The sequence below is a fragment of the Mytilus californianus genome, unplaced genomic scaffold (assembly GCF_021869535.1).
Source record: "Mytilus californianus isolate M0D057914Y unplaced genomic scaffold, xbMytCali1.0.p SCAF_7, whole genome shotgun sequence".
Taxonomy (NCBI): domain Eukaryota; kingdom Metazoa; phylum Mollusca; class Bivalvia; order Mytilida; family Mytilidae; genus Mytilus; species Mytilus californianus.
Genome location: NW_026262723.1, coordinates 81,735,975 through 81,760,007, shown reverse-complemented (window position 1 = coordinate 81,760,007; position 24,033 = coordinate 81,735,975). Strand labels below are relative to the sequence as shown.

Genomic DNA, 24,033 nt, shown 5'->3' with positions numbered 1-24,033 from the left:
AATAGTAGTAACCACAGAGGAGATTGATCCCATAGTACACAAAGTAAGTACAGGAATAATGTCAGTATATAGGAGTAACCACAGAGGAGATTGATCCTATAGTACTCGAAGTAAGTACAGGAATCATGTCAGTATATAGTAGTAACCACAGAGGAGATTGATCGTATAGTACACGAAGTAAGTACAGGAGTAATGTCAGTATATAGTAGTAACCACAGAGGAGATTGATCGTATAGTACACGAAGTAAGTACAGGAATAATGTCAGTATAAAGTAGTAACCACAGAGGAGATTGATCGTATAGTACACAAGTAAGTACAGGAGTAATGTCAATATATAGGAGTAACCACAGAGGAGATTGATCGTATAGTACACGAAGTAAGTACAGGAGTAATGTCAGTATATAGTAGTAACCACAGAGGAGATTGATCGTAAAGTACACGAAGTAAGTACAGGAGTAATGTCAGTATATAGGAGTAACCACAGAGGAGATTGATCGTATAGTACATGAAGTAAGTACAGGAATAATGTCAGTATATAGGAGTAACCACAGAGGAGATTGATCGTATAGTACACGAAGTAAGTACAGGAATAATGTCAGTATAAAAGTAGTAACCACAGAGGAGATTGATCGTATAGTACACGAAGTAAGTACAGGAATAATGTCAGTATATAGGAGTAACCACAGAGGAGATTGATCGTATAGTACACGAAGTAAGTACAGGAATAATGTCAGTATATAGGAGTAACCACAGAGGAGATTGATCGTATAGTACACGAAGTAAGTACAGGAATAATGTCAGTATATAGGAGTAACCACAGAGGAGATTGATCTATAGTACTCGAAGTAAGTACAGGAGTAATGTCAGTATATAGGAGTAACCACAGAGGAGATTGATCGTATAGTACACGAAGTAAGTACAGGAGTAATGTCAGTATATAGGAGTAACCACAGAGGAGATTGATCGTATAGTACACGAAGTAAGTACAGGAGTAATGTCAGTATATAGGAGTAACCACAGAGGAGATTGATCGTATAGTAAACAAAGTAAGTACAGGAATAATGTCAGTATATAGTAGTAACCACAGAGGAGATTGATCGTATAGTAAACAAAGTAAGTACAGGAATAATGTCAGTATATAGTAGTAACCACAGAGGAGATTGATCCTATAGTACTCGAAGTAAGTACAGGAATCATGTCAGTATATAGTAGTAACCACAGAGGAGATTGATCGTATAGTACACGAAGTAAGTACAGGAATAATGTCAGTATATAGGAGTAACCACAGAGGAGATTGATCGTATAGTACACGAAGTAAGTACAGGAATAATGTCAGTATATAGGAGTAACCACAGAGGAGATTGATCTATAGTACTCGAAGTAAGTACAGGAGTAATGTCAGTATATAGGAGTAACCACAGAGGAGATTGATCGTATAGTACACGAAGTAAGTACAGGAGTAATGTCAGTATATAGGAGTAACCACAGAGGAGATTGATCGTATAGTACACGAAGTAAGTACAGGAGTAATGTCAGTATATAGGAGTAACCACAGAGGAGATTGATCGTATAGTAAACAAAGTAAGTACAGGAATAATGTCAGTATATAGTAGTAACCACAGAGGAGATTGATCGTATAGTAAACAAAGTAAGTACAGGAATAATGTCAGTATATAGTAGTAACCACAGAGGAGATTGATCCTATAGTACTCGAAGTAAGTACAGGAATCATGTCAGTATATAGTAGTAACCACAGAGGAGATTGATCGTATAGTACACGAAGTAAGTACAGGAATAATGTCAGTATATAGGAGTAACCACAGAGGAGATTGATCGTATAGTACACGAAGTAAGTACAGGAGTAATGTCAGTATATAGGAGTAACCACAGAGGAGATTGATCGTATAGTACACAAAGTAAGTACAGGAATAATGTCAGTATATAGGAGTAACCACAGAGGAGATTGATCGTATAGTACACAAAGTAAGTACAGGAATAATGTCAGTATATAGGAGTAACCACAGAGGAGATTGATCGTATAGTACACAAAGTAAGTACAGGAATAATGTCAGTATATAGGAAAACAGTCAACATTTTCAAGAAATTTCAACAGCAGTTCTGTTTTTATTTTCAAATAAAATGTCCTTTTATAGTTATAAAATGCAAGTATGAACATTAATTTAATAATCCTAATCATGATATTTGGCATGAAGGTGTACATGTATTACCATAAGAGGGATTGACTTTTGTTTTCAACTAAAAAAATCTTGTTGGTTTTCTTTTACACTTTTATTTCTGGAACATAACTATTTTATCCTTTGACATAAGCTTTTGATCTCCACCCCTAAGCCATTATTAGTCTTGATGATCTCCACCCCTAAACCATATATAGTCTCGATGAGCCCTTTCTAGTCCCCCTATGTTTTCTGCCTCGTGCATATCATTAATGATTAAATATTTTTGTTCTCGGTTCTTTATTAGTCAAAATTCAATTACCGGTATGACATCAAATTATCTTTCTTTCCACTGTATTTCCTATTATGACGTCACGAAAAAAATACGACCAAGCCTGATGATGTTATATCTTTTTGCAGATCATTGGAAAAAAAGGATTAAGTTTGTCTGCATATCGTTTAAAAATTATTAGAGAAACAGATTCTGACACCAAATCTTGTGCAATAGGATATTTCTCCACTCTCAACAGTTAAGTGTTAAATATTTAAAATAGTCATGACTCATGATAGTTGACAAGCCTAGTGTTTTAAATTTATAAATTTAACTGTTTCGAGAAATATCTTATCATACTCTATGCAGTTGTAAAATCTATATATATCCTATAAAGTACTCCATAGATTATTTTCGATATGAGTAATGCTCTGTCCCTTACTGTTAATTACTAAAGATATCAAAAACTGTTCAGATCCCCACCCCTAAAACATATATATTATGAAATGCCATAACAAGACCTATTAAGCATACTTTAAAAATTGATAAGAACTGTAAATTTGATAGCTAATTAATATATGTATTATATATGTAATGGAATATATATTTACTTGTGCTATATTCAACAGGTTATAATGGTATTTTCTATTTTTAGGCCTGTATAGATAGAGAATGTTATCCATCACCATTAAATTATTACTGTTTTCCTAAATCTTGTTGCACGTAAGTAGAACAAATCTATATAGAATTTTATGAAATTTTTTTTATCGAAGATATCAATACTTGCTGTAATACAGTCCAATTTATGTATTAATAAATTGGACTACAGCCGTTTTAGGCTTAATGCTTGATGCACAGGCTAAAGTTTTTTTTAAATAGTTTCCAGTAATTTTTTTTCATAAATAATAATTTGAAGAAAGGGATAATCTGCTTGTAGGAATATCAGAAGATCTTTTGATATTCTGGACTTTTTGTCCCCCGCGTAACGCGTTGCAGGGGACATGGAAATACTGGGCGTCTGTCCCGTCTTGTTAGCGCTCTCACAGGTACAATTCTTGCTAGATTTTTATAAAACTTATACTATAGGTTAATATCAGCAATATCTCGAACAAGTTCTATAATGGTAGCTGATCGACTTTTTTTAAAAGAGTTGTGCCCCTTGGAAGTATTAAATTTATGGAAAATGGCCTCGTTAGCACTCTCACGGGTACAATTCTTGCCAGATTTTTATAAAACTTATACTATAGGTTAATATGAGCAATATCTCGGACAAGTTCTATAATTGTGGACGATCAACTTTTTTAAAAGAGTTGTGCCCTTGGAAATATGAAATATGTGCAACACGGGGGACATTGGAACTCTGTTCTTTTATATTAGTTTAGTTCATGGTCAAAATTCTTGAAGTTATGAATGAAAAGCTTGATAGCTTACAATTTATAGTGGAATTTGAATTCTATTTCTTTTTTTCCACAAGTGTTCACACTAGTTTCTCTTAATTTTGTTGAAAGATACAAATGTACACATGTGTATTGGATTCATGTATGTGCGTGGAACAGAGCAGAAATTGTACTTGTGTGGATACTTGAATTTGTGATTTTGACAAATTCTGCAGCCTTTGGAAAAATTATTTCATTTAAAATCACTTGATTACCTGGTTCACCAACAAAATCACAAAAATTAATGACACATGAGTAATATTCTATCCACTGTAAAACTGAATGTATAGCATTTATATTGTAAATTGTGCAATTGCATTTTATAGGTCTGTTAACGAAGTAATTTGCCATGGAATTCCAGATGCTAGACCTTTAGAAAATGGTGACATTGTAAATGGTAAGGAAGTGTTTGTCTTAAAATATATAGAATAAGAATAGAATATGTTATCTAGGATATAACATTTTTTAATGGGGTTAAAAAACAATCTAGAAATGTGAGATTCCATCCTGTTTCGAAATAAAAGAGATATTGCATGGATATTTCAATTATACAGCAAATACAAAATGAAATGTTTTGAGTGAATTTTGAAGGTGATTCTGTTGATATTAATTTGACAAATCTGTATTGCTTTGAGATGTCACCATTAAGATTTGACTGACTTGCATTGTTAGCATCACATAGACTAGATTAAAGTAATAAAGTTTAACAGCTTTTGTGATCTCATGACAGCATGCTCACTTGGAGTGCTGGATGTTGTGAGTTACATCCTTGCCAGGTCAAACCAAAGATTCTGAAATTGGTACTTGCTGTTTCTTATTTAATCATGCAGGATTAAAGGAGTGAGAGCAAAGACTTGTCAACTCAAAGCTCACAGTAAGGAAAACGTGCCTGAGTTACTAAACAAATGGAAATGACGAATAAATGTCAATGAAGCACCAACCAGAAAACAAAATAAATAAAAAAGCTAGAGATATCTCATGATAATTTAATTTTGGATGCAACGCGTCTTCTGATTGGCTGACGTTGTTTTGTTTATCAGCTCATAGACATAATTTTGTCATGTGACCGTGACGTCATCAACGTTTTTTCATGGTTTACTCCGGTTTAAAATGGAATTTAGAATTAAATTATAAGAAATGACTGTAATATATTTTCTGTCTATTCAAAATAACATAAAAAATGTGGTGCACACTTTAAAATAACCCACTACGCGGGTTATTCAGTATGCACCACATTTTTGATGTTATTTCTTCATAGACAGAAAAAATATTACAGTCATTCCTTCATTAGACTCATTAGAAGCCTTCAATGATAAAAAGGACACAACTTAAAAAATTACGTAATGGAAGAAAATGTATTGCTTGTTTTGGTTGAGTGTTGGTGTGGGAATAGTAAATTTTATTCAAGGCATCGAAAAATGTTTATTTTAAAGTAAACATTTCTAAATGGAATGAAGTTTTAGACCACAGTAAAATATTGACTCATCTGATATTTTGAGTTCTTTGTCATTATTTTAATGGTTTGTTATACTTATTTACATTTTACATTTTACATGTATAATCAATTTTTCTCATATATTTGGAATATGAGGATTTTTTTTAATAATTCTGTTTTATTTTCATAAAGATTTAACTTGCTTTCTATTTTGTCATGATAATTGATTTTTATTTCAGTTGATATTACAACATTTCACGGAGGTTTCCATGGAGATCTTAATGAAACATTTTTTGTTGGTGAAGTATCAGATAATGCTAAAAAACTAGTCAAAACAACACATGAATGTCTGTCACAAGCTATTGCTGAAGGTAAAACAAACTATAGAAATATGTGTATCTAACAACATGCTAGGTATGTCAAGAAATTACGATACAAATGGCAATAGCAAATGCTATTAAGCTATGAAAAAAGAAAGAAGTTAAGTCATTAGGCACATAGATCCATGAAATGGTATAAAAAACAGCCAAATTCCAAAATTTTTTAAACAGCCAAAAGTAACCCAAAATAATTTTTTTTAAATCCACAATTGACATATTTTCGTGTGCTGATGAACATTTATTAGTAAGCCTTATAATCATAGAAAAAGGGTTAAACTGAAAACTAAAGATAGAACTATATGAACAAAGTGTTGAATTATAATAAGTCTAAAAGGTGTTCCAAATGTTCTGTGATGCAGATTATACTTTTCAGTATATGTAATTAGAGTATAAATGTGTAGTGATGCAGATTATGCTTTACTGTATATGTAATTAGAGTATAAATGTGTAGTGATGCAGATTATACTTTACTGTATATGTATTTAGAGTATAAATGTGTAGTGATGCAGATTATGCTTTACTGTATATATATTTAGAGTATAAATGTGTAGTGATACAGATTATGCTTTACAGTATATGTAATTAGAGTATAGATGTGTAGTGATGCAGATTATGCTTTACAGTATATGTTATTAGAGTATAGATGTGTAGTGATGCAGATTATGCTTTACAGTATATGTAATTAGAGTATAGATGTGTAGTGATACAGATTATGCTTTACAGTCTATGTTATGAGAGTATAGATGTGTAGTGATGCAGATTATGCTTTACAGTCTATGTTATTAGAGTATAGATGTGTAGTGATGCAGATTATGCTTTACAGTATATGTAATTAGAGTATAAATGTGTAGTGATACAGATTATGCTTTACAGTCTATGTTATTAGAGTATAGATGTGTAGTGATGCAGATTATGCTTTACAGTATATGTAATTAGAGTATAAATGTGTAGTGATGCAGATTATGCTTTACAGTCTATGTTATTAGAGTATAGATGTGTAGTGATGCAGATTATGCTTTACAGTATATGTAATTAGAGTATAAATGTGTAGTGATGCAGATTTTGCTTTACTGTATATGTATTTAGAGTATAAATGTGTAGTGATGCAGATTATGCTTTACAGTATATGTAATTAGAGTATAGATGTGTAGTGATACAGATTATGCTTTACTGTATATGTAATAAGAGTATAAATGTGTAGTGATGCAGATTATGCTTTACAGTATATGTAATTAGAGTATAAATGTGTAGTGATGCAGATTAGGCTTTACAGTATATGTAATAAGAGTATGGATGTGTAGTGATGCAGATTATACTTTACTGTATATATATTTAGAGTATAAATGTGTAGTGATGCAGATTATGCTTTACTGTATATGTAATTAGAGTATAAATGTGTAGTGATGCAGATTATACTTTACTGTATATGTAATTAGAGTATAAATGTGTAGTGATGCAGATTATACTTTACTGTATATGTAATTAGAGTATAAATGTGTAGTGATGCAGATTATACTTTACTGTATATATATTTAGAGTATAAATGTGTAGTGATGCAGATTATGCTTTACTGTATATGTAATTAGAGTATAAATGTGTAGTGATGCAGATTATACTTTACTGTATATGTAATTAGAGTATGGATGTGTAGTGATGCAGATTATACTTTACTGTATATGTAATTAGAGTATAAATGTGTTTTGATGCAGATTATGCTTTACAATATATGTAATTAGAGTATAAATGTGTAGTGATGCAGATTATGCTTTACTGTATATGTATTTAGAGTATAAATGTGTAGTGATGCAGATATGCTTTACAGTATATGTAATTAGAGTATAAATGTGTAGTGATGCAGATTATACTTTACTGTATATGTAATTAGAGTATAAATGTGTAGTGATGCAGATTATGCTTTACTGTATATGTAATTAGAGTATAGATGTGTAGTGATGCAGATTATGCTTTACAGTATATGTAATTAGAGTATAAATGTGTAGTGATGCAGATTTTGCTTTACTGTATATATATTTAGAGTATAAATGTGTAGTGATGCAGATTATGCTTTACTGTATATGTAATTAGAGTATAAATGTGTAGTGATGCAGATTATACTTTACTGTATATGTAATTAGAGTATAAATGTGTAGTGATGCAGATTATACTTTACTGTATATATATTTAGAGTATAAATGTGTAGTGATGCAGATTATGCTTTACTGTATATGTAATTAGAGTATAAATGTGTAGTGATGCAGATTATACTTTACTGTATATGTAATTAGAGTATGGATGTGTAGTGATGCAGATTATACTTTACTGTATATGTAATTAGAGTATAAATGTGTTTTGATGCAGATTATGCTTTACAATATATGTAATTAGAGTATAAATGTGTAGTGATGCAGATTATGCTTTACTGTATATGTATTTAGAGTATAAATGTGTAGTGATGCAGATATGCTTTACAGTATATGTAATTAGAGTATAAATGTGTAGTGATGCAGATTATACTTTACTGTATATGTAATTAGAGTATAAATGTGTAGTGATGCAGATTATGCTTTACTGTATATGTAATTAGAGTATAGATGTGTAGTGATGCAGATTATGCTTTACAGTATATGTAATTAGAGTATAAATGTGTAGTGATGCAGATTATGGTTTACTGTATATGTATTTAGAGTATAAATGTGTAGTGATGCAGATATGCTTTACAGTATATGTAATTAAGATTATAAATGTGTGATATAGAATTAGGTTTTTATAGTTAATTTTCAACATAATTAATTTAACATCTGTGAACTTGATGAATATGTGTAACATCCAACAAATAATTTCTTTTATGTTGTATTCAAAGTAAAACCAGGAGTTAGATACAGAGATATAGGAAATGTTATACAGAAACATGCACAGGCTAATGGTTTCTCTGTGGTTAGAAGTTACTGTGGACACGGCATTCACCAGTAAGTCATGGTATCTTCCAACTTTCAGTATGGTTTGGCATAAGGACATTTTCAATATGAAATTTTTATCTAATTCATGTCAAATTTTCAAAATATTAACTTGCCCCCACATTTTTAAATGATAAACGTTTCTAAGAAATGACCATTATTCTGTTGATTTATTATCATTTTGTATTTTGTAAATATTGTGAGTAGGAGCAAAACTCTTAATACTCAATGAAAATCAAAATTATGGCTGCTCTTCAAAAGGATAATGGATAAAATCCAACTAAATGAATTCATTTGATATTCAAAATGTTCTGAAAGCATTAAAACTGGTTTCCACCAAAAAAAAGTAGCATTGGCATATCTCATTTCCACTTAGATTATTTAGCCCTGAACCTTTTGTAATGGTTCATTGACTTTGGATGTTTTGCTTAGTTTAGATGTTATGGTTTGTGACTACCATATTTAGTCGTGTATAGTACGCAGTTGTGTATAATACGCACCCCTTTTTCAGCTCTCCAAAATCAATTTTTAAAGTAAAAAAAAATTTGAAAAAATACAATAATAAAAAAAAAAGTAAAAACAAAAATTTTAATATAAAAAACGTCTGGAATATAAACAATAATGATGAAAAAAAACGATATTAAAAAAAAAAAAAAAAAAAAAAAAATCCAAAACTATCTATAGTTATGTATAATACGCATCCCTCAGTGTTCTCCCCAGGATTTTTGGATAGCACCAGGGTAACGCGTGTGGACTTCTTGGTGAAATATTTCATGCAATCAGTTGTGTCGTGTCGCGTCGCGTCGCTTAGCTCTAGTTACTGTAGTTTTTATGTCTCTTGTTTTGTTTTAACACTGTGGTACTGTGTTATGTAGACATTGATTCAGAAAATTATTGGTAAAAAAGAAGTAAATCAAAAAACAGTTTGTATACTTTAATATTTTTTTAAAATAAATAAATTATGATTCATAATAAAATATTCATCTGAATTTAAAGTAATTAAAGCTTTTATAAAATCCAAAATATCATTCAAAAGAGAACAAAAATGTTCAATTTAAAAAACTTTCTAGTTTCTAGAAAAAAAGTTTTTGTATGTGAAAGGATTCCTGTCATAAGAAGAAATAAAATTAACAAGAACAATTGCAAATATTGTTTTATTATTTGAACCAGTTTCTATCTTAGATTTTGATAAAAAGAAATTTTTCATAAATTTTAGAACATTTTGCCATAGATTTCATGTAAATATTAAACTTTCTTGTCTTTGGTGATAATCAAACATAGATACAGACTTAATACTGCCCTAAAATCTAAATCTTTATTTGTCATGAACCATTTAAAAAGAATTCCTAAATCTATAAATTTATCTTTGGTCTATAGATCTATAAGTAACCATATTCAATGTCAACAACTAAGTCTCCCTATTTTCCCGCCTAAATGACAGGAAGTAGATATAAATCGATTTAACATGTGCTTATGGATAAAATTTGCAAGATTACTTCTGTTTTTTTGTACACATTCTCCATTTATTATTGCATAGATTACATGTTATAGTATTGCCACTTTTAAATCAACTTTTGTATTATAGTATCAAAATTATAAACACTGTGGAAACATTTTATTTACGGAAATTTGTATTTGTAGATACTATGAATACATTTTATTTTGCTAATGGTTTTTCATTTTATATTTGACTAGGTTGTTTCACACAGCACCAAGTGTACCTCATTACTCAAGTAAGTAGGTCATATGATAAAAACATTTGTAAAACATATTATCATTCAGGACAATGATTGATATCTCACATAGATAAAAGGGTCAGTTTTAGTTTATCTCATCTCTTGGAATTTATCTTTCCATTTTTAACTTTTTATCAATATTCTCTTCGAAAGTGGTAAGCCAATGTGAACCAAAATTGGTCACAGTTGTTCTTGAGATGTTTTGTTAAAATTATTTTAGATGATAGATTTATGATGAGGTACTACAGGGGATTTTATAGCTTTTTATTTGTTCCATATTGAATTCTGTTTACTTAGTAAATGTATACCTATTGATAACTATTTGATGTGATTTTCGTTGCAGAGAACAAAGCTATAGGTGTTATGAAACCTGGACATTCATTCACGATAGAACCTATGATATCTGAAGGTAGGAAGTCTAAATGGTTTTACTCAGGTTACCTAGTTCATAACTGAATTGTATGATTATATCACTTACCATTTTGACCACAGTCTCAAATATGTTGGATATTTAATAGTTTGCATCATATTTTTTATGCCCTCGCCGTAGCGGTGGGGGCATTAAGTTTTACCCTTGTCCATCTGTACGTATGTCCCAAAATTGGTTTCCGTTCTCTAACTTGAGTTTGCCCCAACCAAATGTTATGAAACTTATACACAATGCTTATTACCACAAAAAACTGATCGAGTTTGAATTTTGGTGGGGTCACTTTAACCATTCTAGAGTTATCCCCCTTTATAAATGGAAAAATTGCAAAATATTTAGTTACTGTTCTCTAACTTAAGTTTGCCTCAACCAAATGTTATGAAACTTATACACAAGGCTTATTACAATAAAACACAGATCAAGTACGAATTTTGTTGGTGTCACTTTTACCGTTCTAGAGTTATGCCCCTTTATAAATGGAAAAATTCCAAAATTTTATTTTCTTCTAAATATCAAGTAATTTTTAAAATTGGAGTTATCTTCCTTTGTCCATGATTATAGTTGAATCAACTACAATCAATGCTTTATACAATGAAATGTTTAATTTTGACTTCCACTGATAAAACACAGATCAAGTTGAATTTGGGTAGTGTCACTTTTAACCATTATTGAGTTATGCCCCTTTATAAATCGAAAGATTGCAAAATTTTTAGTTTCCATTCTGTAACTTAAGTTTGCCCAAACCAAACATTATGAAACCTATACACAATATTCATTACCACAAAACTAAGATCAAGTACAAATTTTTTGTTTGCGTTTTCTAACTTTAGTTTGCCTCAACCAAATGTTATGAAACTTATACACAATGCTTATTACTACATAATACAGATTAAGTACGAAATTTTGTGGCAACACTTTTACCTTCCTTGAGTTATGTCCCTATATAAACATAAAAATTGCTGAATTTTTTCGTTTCCGTTCTCTAACTTTAGTTTGTCTCAACCAAATGTTATAAAACTTATACACAACCGTTCTAGAGTTATGCGTGTTTACCAGTACAAATAGAAAAATTGCTGAATTTTTAGTTTCTGTTCTCTAAAGTTAGCCTCAACCAAATGTTATGAGACTTACACACAATGCTTATTACCACAAAACTCAGATCAAGTTCAAATTTGGGTATCGTCACTTTTACCGTTCTTCAGTTATGTCCCTTTATAACTATATGATATGCAAGCGGGGGCATCATCTGTGTCGACATGTGGACATTATCCACATTTATTTTTCAGAATTTTCTGTATGTTCTTTGTCTATTGAACCACCTCAGTGGTAGTTTGGTAGGGTGCTTGCCGGGAAATCGAGAGGATGAGGGTTCAATCCTGGGCTGGGTATTCCAAATACTTTAAAATCAGTATTTGCCGCTTCTCCACATGTGGTAATAAGGAGTTAGAGCAAAGACAGGTCGGATTGGAGTCAGAATATTGTGTCTGAGTAGGATGACATGTCTTCCTTAGCCTTAGAACTGTTACCTTGTGAACTAGCATATAAAAATTGGATTCAGCTAGTCAGTCTAGTACAAATTGGGGTTCATATTCATATTGCATTCACATGTTCTCATACTGCATATGCATTAAATTTTCTACTGAACTTTAAATAGTTATCCATCATCATCATCATCCATCATCCATCCATCCATCCATCCATCCATCCATCCATCATCATCATCATCATCATCCATCCATCCATCCATCCATAAATAGTTATCCATACAGTACATTTGTATTTAGTTGTATCTGTTCAAATATTCACAGGTTATCTAAACTCAAATTGATTTTTGTAGAGCTTGTTACATGATATATTGGCTTGTCTATTTTTGTAGACTGTATGGTGACTACTGTATATCTATTCTGGTTATTTTTTGATTTTTTTATTGTTGTTCACCTGGAATGTGCATGAAATATATGTCAATGTGCATTATTAAAAGCAAACAAGAGAATAGTTAAATTGGTTTATTCTATGTTTTTATTACATATATAAAGATGACAATATGTAAATGTATATTTCTCTGCTAGTTGTGGATAGCCAGCTCTACATCTGTTCATTGATACAGGGTAATATAAGATTACAGAGTATGACAAGCAAATAATCTAACAAATTTGGTATTTCTTGCATAAGAGACATCTAGAGTTCATTATATATCTTCAACATTAGACAGGTGTATGTACAACATCACATTCTCTGTATTGCTTCAAGCCAAGAAAAGTTGGGATAGATATTATCAAATATGTATAAACCATTCCCTTAATTTAGTGAATCACAAAATTATTAAGATAAAATGCAGTAAAATATTTTCAGTCTTAATAGGGGTACATTGTATTATTCATCTTGCTTACCTGGTTTGGCCGTGTATAGTAAGCAGTTTTGTATACTATGCAGCCCCTTTTCATCCCTCCAAAATCTTAAAAAAAGTCTAGTTAAAAAAAAAAATTAAATTAAAAAAAAGAAAGAAAGAAAAATGAAAAAGAAAATAAAAAAAAAGAATTGCAATTTTTTTTTTTTAAAAGTCTAGTTCACTGTAAAAAGCCTTTGATAGGGAACTATTAAACCATGTATTTAATCTTCATGTAAGTCTATTGAAAGATAAAAATAATATATAAGATTATTTGTTCAATTAAATCTTTTTTTGTAATATTTTTTGTTTGATTAAATAATTTTAAGTCATAAACAATAAAATGGTAGAGCTTTTATCATGTGCTTAACATTTATTAGTCCATTACCAACAAAGTCGAAGGGGACTTTAGATTTGCACTCCGTCCGTCTGTCCATCTGTCCGTCTGTCCATCCGTCAGTCCGGCAAATCAGCTTGCCACACTTTTTTTCTTCGTTCTTGAAGATATTGATTTGATATTTGGTATATAGTTTTATCATGACAAGTTATAGATCAAGTTCGAATTTTGTTCCGGTCTGATGATTTAGTCCAGAGTTATGGACCATATCTTATGTTAGAGTACTATGTTAAACCATATTTCTGTACAAAGGGAGATAACTCATTTTTTAAAAGACATTCTTTGTTAAATTATTTGAAGAATTTTTTGACAGGTTTGTTTGTTATTTAGTATAAACTAATTTTCTGAATGCTATATACATCAAAAAAAATTATGAAGAGAAATCCTTTAATTAGATAATAATCTATTTTTATTAATGTATATATTTCAATACATTACATTGTGTAGATAAAAGTTGTTGACATTTTATAGATAAGTTACAAATCTATATTAGTTTGTGACAAATGAAAGAAAAAAATATTTGGAACTATTAATTATATCTGATTATAATTTGAAATAGATATACACTGTATTACATCATATCTAATTCTAGAGAACTATTAATCATATCTAATGTTTTTTTCATCATGCTTATAAGATATTGATTGATAATTGGTATATAGTTTTATCATGACAAGTTACAGATCAAGTTCAAATTTTTGTTTCGGTCTAATAATTTTGTGCAGAGTTATGGTCCTTGGACTTGAAAAATTCACTCATATAATCAGTTTTCAACACTGGTTTTAGTCAGGCTTGAAGATATTGACATGATATTTACTTTTTGTTTACACCATGACAAGTTATAGAACAAGTTAGCATTTTGTTCCAGTATAATGAATTTTTACCTGGTAGGGGACTATGTATTGCCATGCAATACTCTCAGAATGCTTGTTAATTTTGTAAAAGTAAAGTTATTAATTAAAGATCCCTTTTGAAATAGTATTTATGCTTGTATTTTTAACAGGAACCTGGCGCGATGAAATGTGGCCAGATAACTGGACAGCTGTGACACAAGATGGACGTCTTTCAGCACAGTTTGAACATACATTGTTAGTGACAGATACAGGTGTTGATGTGTTAACACAAAGACGAGAAAATAATGGTCAGCCACATTTCATGGATAATATGTGATTGATTAAACTATTTAGATTTAACCAAAAGGCTTCCGTTCTGTGCAACACATGGGCATTAGGATGCTATTTGATATGTTTTTGTTTCCTAAGTAAGGAAAGATCCCTTTGAATGGCAGATAGCCGGATTTTGTCTCAATATTTTAACAGTAAAACAAAAGACCTAATATTTGTGAGATATAACATGTAACTAATACACATGTGTAAAATAAGAACATTTATGACATTTTTGTGATTTACTCATTTGTATCATTGTTAAATGATTTGAAAATGAACTTTGATGAACAAAAAAATTGTTTTTGTGTATTTTAAATGAAGTTGGTCGTAATATGCAAATCAATTGTAGATCATTTTATTAAAAAAACATTATCCTTTAAAATGGGATAATAGGCCAAAAAAGTGTCTCAAGCACTTACATACCCCAAAAATCTCACATGAGCTGTTTTAATATCAATAGAATAAGATATTGACAAAAATCTGAAAATATCTTTGTTGCTTATTATAATAGCCATTAAAAAATTTGTGTAAGCTTTTTATTTTGTTCTCAATAACCAAAATGTTTGATATATATATAGTAAAGTGATGTCTAAAAATTAGTTAGAAATTTTAATGGCTTTTGAGTTTGATGATATTTGAGTTTGTTCTTAAAGGCGAATTTTCAAAAAAGGTATGCAGTTAGGTTGCTCTCTACAATAAAAAAATAATTCATGGAAAGATATAAATAGCTTTAATAGTAGGAAGGATTTGAATCTTGTGGTATCTTGCTACATATTATTATTATGAGAAGTATGATATGTAAAATTCAGTCTGCCCACTTCATACCTTTGTATACGTCAAATGATCATAGCTGCATCAAATGAGGAAAATACCAAATTTTTTCCATGACATCACATAGACTATATTTTGATAAAATAAATATGTTTCATTGTTGACTGAAAGTGATTATATTTGATGCCATTTGTTTGCAGTGAAGCAGCAAGATTTCAAATAATTGATCTTCAAAATCGTTTGAGTAACAACAACAAAAGCACTCGTCACTATATAATTTGTTTTGTATAGAACATGCATATTTATTTCATAAAATACAAGTTTTTATAACAAAAATCTTATTTTTGAAAGAGGAGATGAAAACCCTAAAGTGAAGTGTAGATTGCCTTTCAGGGGCAATTATGAAGGCGGCATAGGGAAAAAGTGTGTGTCATTTTAGGTGCCAATAATGTATTTTTTATGATATAAACTGTTGTTTTGAATCAAAACGGTCTAAAGCTTATCATGTTTGAATTTGTCTTATTTTATCTGTATGAGATTTAAAACAAGTAATTTCAGTGTTTAAGTATGGTATTGTTTTGGATGTAAGAACTTTGTGTGATGAATTTGTTGACTTGATGTTGTTTATATCTTGCAATATTCAATATGTTTTAATATTTACAAGCAAACAAGAAAAAAGATAGAATCAACCTACCCTTCATTAGAGCCAAGTTTAATAATCTGTTTTTTTCTGTTTATATTGCTGTAAAAAGACACTTGTTGCTTTGAAATTAATATTTATGTAAAAGACGTAAGTCATATAACATGCAGTATCTATAAAAGATCAAATTGGAATTAATGTTACAAATAAATTTTATTACAAAAGTATAGAGATGTCATATTACAAAATTTGATATGTATTATTTGATGATATATTCTGAAAATCACGTTTGCAACTTAAAAACTATAACTCAGACCTACCCTGCAATGACCTACCTGCAATAATGCACGTATACCAATTATATCTATATTAACCTTAGTACTGCCAGCTATTAATAGATTATCAGTTCACTGCAGTGCCACGATGCTAATTAGCCTCTGCATCTCACTGTGCCGAGTTGTTTTAGAGAAATTTATCAGTGTTACACCATGTAATTGTTTTATCAATTTTCTGTGATTTTTGAACATTTTAGAAAATAACATTAAATGAGTTTGTTTTGCAGAATTGAATGCAGAATTTCACAGTATAAAATAAGTGACAGTGGATTATGAAATTATTTAGATATATCAAATGCAAGTCGAAAAATTACGTTTTTATTAATTTATTTATTAAAAATATTTGTAAATCTCATTTAATTAGCAAAAAAATACAAATAATATATTTTATTATCTCATGACAAACTGCTTCATGTCAACCCAATTGACATCATCCAATAATTTAAACCACGAGTGTAAATTTCCCTTGTAAATCGTTATTTTACTTTTCAATATTGTTGTCCTTGCTCCAACTCAAAAAAGTCTAGTGTGCATCCGTTTGGTTCTTCAACTAATTTATTTATGAAATCTTAATTAACAATTATAAATGTTAGAAATCTTTTATCTGTGTATTTTCTCCAACATCAAAGTTTAACTTCTTTTCAGAATCTAAAGCGAGACCACGTGTATCCAGGTTTTTACGTATCCTATAACGGCGCTATTTTTTCATCCTTTTCTAGATTATCCTCATCAAAACCTATAAATTCTTCGTTCGAATCATCTTTTAGAAATATTTATCTTTCAAATTCACGATTTTCATGGTCTACTTCCTATTAAAACGCATCCCCATCCGCTACTTCTACAAATACTTCCATTGTTTCATACTTGAATGTAAAAAAAAACTACGGGGTCAATTTTGTGATCAAAATAATTTTAGAATGGAATGCGGGAAGCAACCACTGAAAACATCTTTCAACAGGGAAATCCTTCTTCTGACGTAATATCGACTTAAAATTAAAATATCTGTGTGATTTGATTGGCTAGAACTCGAAACCTTTACCTTATATAGAAAGTCAATATAGTGACGACCCGCACTGAATGAAACTACCGAAAGTTATCAATATATGGACGACGGGCAGTAGAGTAAAGTTATATAGACAATCACTATATCGACGTCCTGCAGTACTAGGGTTAAGAAATGACATCAGTTTTTAAACTAGTATGAAAAATCAAATGTATAAGCATTTGTACTTAAAAAAGAAGGACCCACCTACTTATAAGCAGACATGGTTTTCTTTCTTTGTGGAAAGTGTGGCATTTCAGTTATTATTATTTTTAGCACTTTAAAAATACCTAATGGAAAGAAACACTGATTCATGAACAATGTAAAAAGTTAAAAATAATACACAATAAAAACATTTTGTAGACAAGGAGATATAAGAATTCTATAGCTAGATATACAGAAGATAGATATTTAAGATGGAAGGAACTATTTAAATTATACAGTGACCTATAGTTGCTTGAATCCATTTTATTTGGACTCTTGTGGATAGTGGTCTCATTGGCAATCGTACCACATCCCCTTATTTTTATATAGACAATCTAGGATTTATTATAGATAACAAAATGTTGTTTTTCTATTGATATTAACTGTATACATAGTTTTGTGTACATAACCATGTACTTTTCATATATAGTTGTTTCTGAGATACTGGAATAACTTATATCAATTATTGAGAGGCTATATAAGTCACTTAGTTACTGGAGTGGAAACAAAGGGTTAAATAGGTACATGTAGATCTATTGTCAGGTGATGATAGATAGTAATTCTGTGATTTAAATTGCCCAAAAATAAACGTAACATTTTTATCACATGATAAATTGAATTATTATTGAATCCAGTACTTTGACAGCATTTAAACATATGTACTTAAAAGAAGACTGACTCTGTTAAAATGACCATTTATGGAGATTGCTGGTTGTTTTGTAAGTTGATATTATGTATTTTGTAAACTTTATTCAGAAATTTGTTTCAAGCTAAGAAATGCACTTGTTATAAATATTTTGTCTTGTTTTTAAAGTTGCCTTTACAATATTTACTATAATTGCTGCTTATTCATGAATATTGAGGGGAGATAACGTCTGCACAAATGTGTTCAAATCATGGGGAGATAATTCAACTGGTTATGACTACAAATCAACCAAATTTACATTATTTTGTTAAAAGCAAGAACGAAGTATGGGCACTCCCAGATTTATCCTGAAAGCAATTGATATAAAAAAAAATTCCACTCAAAATGTTTTGAATTTTTGTTTATAAGTTAATGTTTTTCATTTGTATTTGTTAAAGAATGACGTCCCCTATCATGCCTACATTATATACAATCTATAAAATAGTTAATTTTTATAACCCATATTTCTTGAGAAAAAGCAGTGTAACCTACAAGAGTAAGATTTAATTTATTGTCTATATCAGTTTTGATGTTTATCCACCTTAAATGAAAGCATTCTTGATGTACAAAGATCAATAAAAGATATTGGGTATAGGTCAATTAGGCAGCAACCTGACAACCAAAATAACCAAAAAATATCTAGAGTGTAGAGGACAACATATAGTATTCAACAGAAGACAGGTGTCTATACAATTTGTCCAGCTTTAAATCGTCCCAATTCTATAAGTTTTAACGAGTTTTCTTATTATTCAGCCAAATAGGGACTGATCAAATAATTCTGTAATTGAATAAATGTAGATATCATTGTGACTTTATATGTGTTCACTGTATGGGTGACAATGAGTTATGTAAGCATGCAAAATAAAATAAATAATATCATAAAAATATTGTAAACCTAAAGCAGAAATAATTGACATCATTACATCTTGTGACAGAGCCACAAAATATTTTCAACTACATTCTAGAAATAATGTAATCAGACTTATCTTCAAGTACAATTTGTAAAAGGCTTAACTGATCCTCAAGGTTTTAGCAATGTGAGTAACCTAGAATACCCATCATCGTCATTGTAATCTTCATTTCTGATTATTGTTTGCTGACAGTTGTTGCGACTTGGCTATTTACACTTATTATTTGTGATTTTTAATAAAATAAAATTGAAAATCTCATGTGTTGTTTATCAATCTGTATGGAAAAATTGAATTCTAAGTTTTCAATTACAGCTTTAAATGTCAGGCATTTTAAACTGGGGAAACATCATTCAACAAAATTTGTGATCTGAAACCCTTTGCTGTCCTAAAACATGAATCAGGGTTAAATATATATTGAATGTTTCATGTCTGGCATGGTATATCTGACCTTGACTTCATTTGTATGGTTCATTGGTCATTGTTAAATTTTGGTAATAAGGTCTGTTTCTCCGATACTATAAGCAATATGCTAACTATATTTGGTGTATGGTATTGTAAGGTGTACATGTCTGTCTGACAGGGTTCATCTTACCTTGACCTCATTTACAAGAAGTTTTAATTATGCAAAGTTTATTTGATACTTAATGTAGTGAAACCTTCATAATTCAGACTTTCAACATTTAATTATAAGTACAGCAGTCGAGACATTTCAGCGTGTGCTTCTTGTTCGTTCTTTAATTGTATTATTAGCCATCACTGTCTATGTTTAGCTCACTTGGCCTTTAAAGCCATGTGAGCTTTTGTCCTCGCTCGGCGTCCATCATCTTCTGTCCGTCATCCGTCGTCTGTTGTCGCCGTAATATTTTGTAAATGTTCTATGAAACTACAGGGTCAAATGTTACAAAAGTAACCGTTATGTTCCTTAAGGTATTGAGTTTAAAAATTGTATCCAGGGATTTGTTCCATCAAAAAACATGGCTACTGTTACTAGAAATAGAACATAAGGGGTAAAATACAGTTTTTGGCTTATATCTAAAAAACTAAAGTAGATAGAGCAAATCTGAAAAAAAGATCATAAGGCAAGGTGTATCTTATCTGGAATTAACAGATTAATCGGACAACCTATTTTGGGGTTATTACCCCTAAAATGCCATTTTTTCGCAAATTTCAAAGTTTTTGGCTTATATCTCAAAATTTAAAGCAATTACAGCAAATCGTACTTTTATAAGCAGGTCAAGGTCGATCTCTTGCGATCTCTTGCTAAAATCGTTTTACCCATCTTGCAGTTATTGCCCCTGAAATGTCAGTTTCGCAGGTTTTGGTTATTTTCTGGAAAACTAACAAATAGAGACAAATTTCAAACAGTAAAAATTACCGGAACATTAAGATTAAGTCTTTCCTAGAGTTGAAAGAAAATCTTTCTACAGTTAAAATGTTCAACAAAATATCTACAAATAAGTAAACAAGGACAAACATGTTGTCAATTGAACGATTCATTTAACTCAAATTTTGTAGAAACTTACAATAGATGAAGAGAAAGTTATGAATGTTCAGCAATAGAAGATCTACTAATGAGCCAAAATGACCAAAGTGTCCATTGACTGCTTGACTTTTTTGTAGAAACAAAAATAGATAGAGAGCAACAATAGTTAGCAAAAATGTCCGTCAAAATAAGATCTAAAAAAAAAAGTCAACACCCTTGCAGTAAAAGACAGAGAGAAACAGTCAAAAAGCAAAATGTTTAGCGCAATAAGATCTAAACATAGATGTATACATTGTATGTTAATATTTTAGCGCTAAATAGCAACCCATTATAATCTTTTTGCCGATTTTTCTCGATTTTTTATGTCCTTGGTCCATCAATCTCTATACTGTAACACCGCAAAGGTTGACTGGATTAAAGAAATATGAAAATGGTTAATTTTCTTATGACTGACAGTAAAACCTTGCCAAATTGTGGCTTCCTTTTGGTATTTGGCAGTAAGGGATGTATAAATTCGAGGCCATGTCCGGTGAGGTAGGGACGTTAAATCCGATGCCTCGTGTTAACACACTTTTAGGGCCTGTAGGTGGCCTTATGCAATGCTTAATTCCTGTCCCTGTCCAATATACTCTCATTTTCCAGTGGCATTCCAAATTCCCCGCTTATCATCCAAATCGCAATGCATGACTACCTATTTTATTTATTGTAAAAATGTTCTTTTCCTGAACATGAATGAAATATTTGCCAGTGGACGTTAATCAAACAACAATCAATCAATCTCTTTTCTGTAAACCACATCCTGTCCCATTTCTTGCGGTAAGAAGAGTTGACCCCATAAGTGAGTGATTTATTAATAAGTCCGCTCGTTTAAACAGGAGGCTTTCCGTTGAAAACTTAAAATAAAACTAAAATTAAATATACTGTAAAATTAGCTGGGTTGACGTACGGCTAATCTGGCCCTTACTTTTCAAGTCGGTTGGTGAAGCTGTTACTGTCTCTGAGATATTGTTTCAATCTCTTACAGATCGATGAGGAAAAGGATTGTTATATGCTTTATTTTTTAATATGTGTATGTTGTCTAGTCTTTGGACTAAATATGTTAGAAGTTGATAACGAACAGACGACGATGAACGACAAGTGGACCTTTTTGGTCAGTGTGCTAAAAATGGAATATAACGAACAAAAAGATGAAAAGTATAGGACCAACAAGACCAGGGTTGACTGCTCCAATAGCGATAGATATCTCGTTGAATTAAATCATTGTTCGTTTAAATCAAGTACAAAACAAATGCAAGTTAACCAGTGTACAAGATTTTGGTCTCTATTTTTTATGCGACTGTCATACAAGTGAGAGGTTTAGCTAGCTATTAAACCAACTTGAAGTTAATCCATCATTTTCTACATAAGAAAATGCCTGTACCAAGTCAGGAATATGACAGTTGTTATCCATTCGTTTGATGTGTTTGAGCTTTTGATTTTGCCATTGGACATTGGTCCACATTGAGGTCAAAAAGGTCAACAAATTAAACTTTGTTTAATTTCATCAAAAATTCTTGGGGTTCTTTGATATGCTGAATTCAATCATGTATTTAGATTTTGGATACTGGACCATAATAGGTAAATGTTGAAAAAAAAATGAACATACAAAAAATGTTCTGTTTTTACAAGAACATTGTAATTAATAAGATAAAAAAATAAATCTCTTCAATTAGATGAAAGGTCTTACAAATGAATTACATTCTTCTATCAAAATTTGTACATTTCTTTTAATATCTAGACCGATTGTTTCCTGCTATTTTACTATCCAAGATGGTGGAAGACACCTGATCGACTTAAGTTTGCCTGCATATCGTCTTAAAATCATTAGAGAAACAGATTCCACCACTAAATCTCCTGCAATACGGTATGTATCCACGCTCGACAGTTGAGCCTCGCGTTTTAAAAGCAGAAGGTCCGGTAATGGCTAAATTTGGCATAAAATTTGAAGTACATCTGATGAAAGATTTTTGACATTTTTTAAACACTTAATTGTCTACTTCAGTCAATTCAATTAGTTTATGTAAAATATTTGAACTGATTTGGTCATTAAAGACGCTATATATCTTTATTCTGATAAACCTTTGTCATTTATCAAATTCAAGCTTAAATATGAAAAATCTATCAAATATGCTATAAAACGTCATGCACTTTTCAGATGGTTTTTGTCTAAAAATGTAAGTGGCCGCTTTTGTGTTCAGTCTCATGCTTTATATATGTTATATCACAACTTGTTCGCTATGCCCGTGTCTGCTGTGACGTTTTGGATTTCAATGAACGTTATCTATGTATTACTGGTAAATTATCAAGTCAGGGATTTACCACAAATTACTTAAAACCTTTACCTGTAGAAAACTTATTTCAAACGGGATGGCACATCCTCAATTTTACGGAGATGGTGTTTACCGAGCCCGGAAATTTAGAAACGATCCGAGTAAACTTATCGATCCTTTAAATAAACTTATTCTAATAGGTTACCAATTCAACACTGTAATTGGATCTTTGAATATTGTTTTTATTGGTATTAATATTGATTTTGTTATCAGTAAATTAAAAACAAACTAAATATTATTTTTATATACATATGCACATTCATGGCTCTACAATCTGTCGATACTTGTATCTTGGCATTGCACAAGGTCATGTTTTTCTCTAACTGTTTATGACGTGTTTACACTCAATCCATTGGATGTTGGATCTGTACTGAACTAGCTGTTAGTAACTGCGAGTACACTCAGATCTGTACTTTGTGTCTTTTTGTTGTGGGGATTTATAAGTACCCGTCCACGTCTACTCTGTGTTTTTTGTTAGATGTATTTTTATTTGTACGCATCTGATGAGTTAAGTCTTTTTCAAATGATTTTTACATCGCGATGACCGTGAGGGCATTCCGATGTATTGTTGCCACATAGATTTCTACTTACGTAACTTTCGTTTTTGACTGGTAACCGATCTATAAATACGCGGACATTATCGAGTGCAAAATAACATTCCTTATCGCTTGTTATAAAGTCATTTCTTCAATGAATACTCATAAAAATATTTTTTTTAGAACATAAATTAATAAAATGAAACTGTTTTGTCGTTAGAAATGTTAAATAAGTAAAATTAATATCTATGCACACGTACAGAAAAATTGTGTTAACGCATGCGGAAGAATATC

The 24,033-nt window shown here is 30.7% G+C and overlaps 1 protein-coding gene across 1 annotated transcript in view; it reads left to right on the top strand.

The window, feature by feature from the left end:
* LOC127710155 (methionine aminopeptidase 1-like) overlaps positions 1–19,609 on the top strand; it is a 28,360-nt gene extending 8,751 nt beyond the window's left edge. Inside the window, exons 7-13 of the mRNA XM_052215891.1 lie at positions 3,102–3,169; positions 4,209–4,279; positions 5,557–5,688; positions 8,558–8,663; positions 10,347–10,384; positions 10,731–10,796; positions 14,601–19,609. Coding sequence (XP_052071851.1) covers positions 3,102–3,169; positions 4,209–4,279; positions 5,557–5,688; positions 8,558–8,663; positions 10,347–10,384; positions 10,731–10,796; positions 14,601–14,767 — 648 coding nt within the window. The 3' untranslated portion in view covers positions 14,768–19,609. The remainder of the gene's footprint in view (positions 1–3,101; positions 3,170–4,208; positions 4,280–5,556; positions 5,689–8,557; positions 8,664–10,346; positions 10,385–10,730; positions 10,797–14,600) is intronic.
* Positions 19,610–24,033: the final 4,424 nt, after the last annotated feature.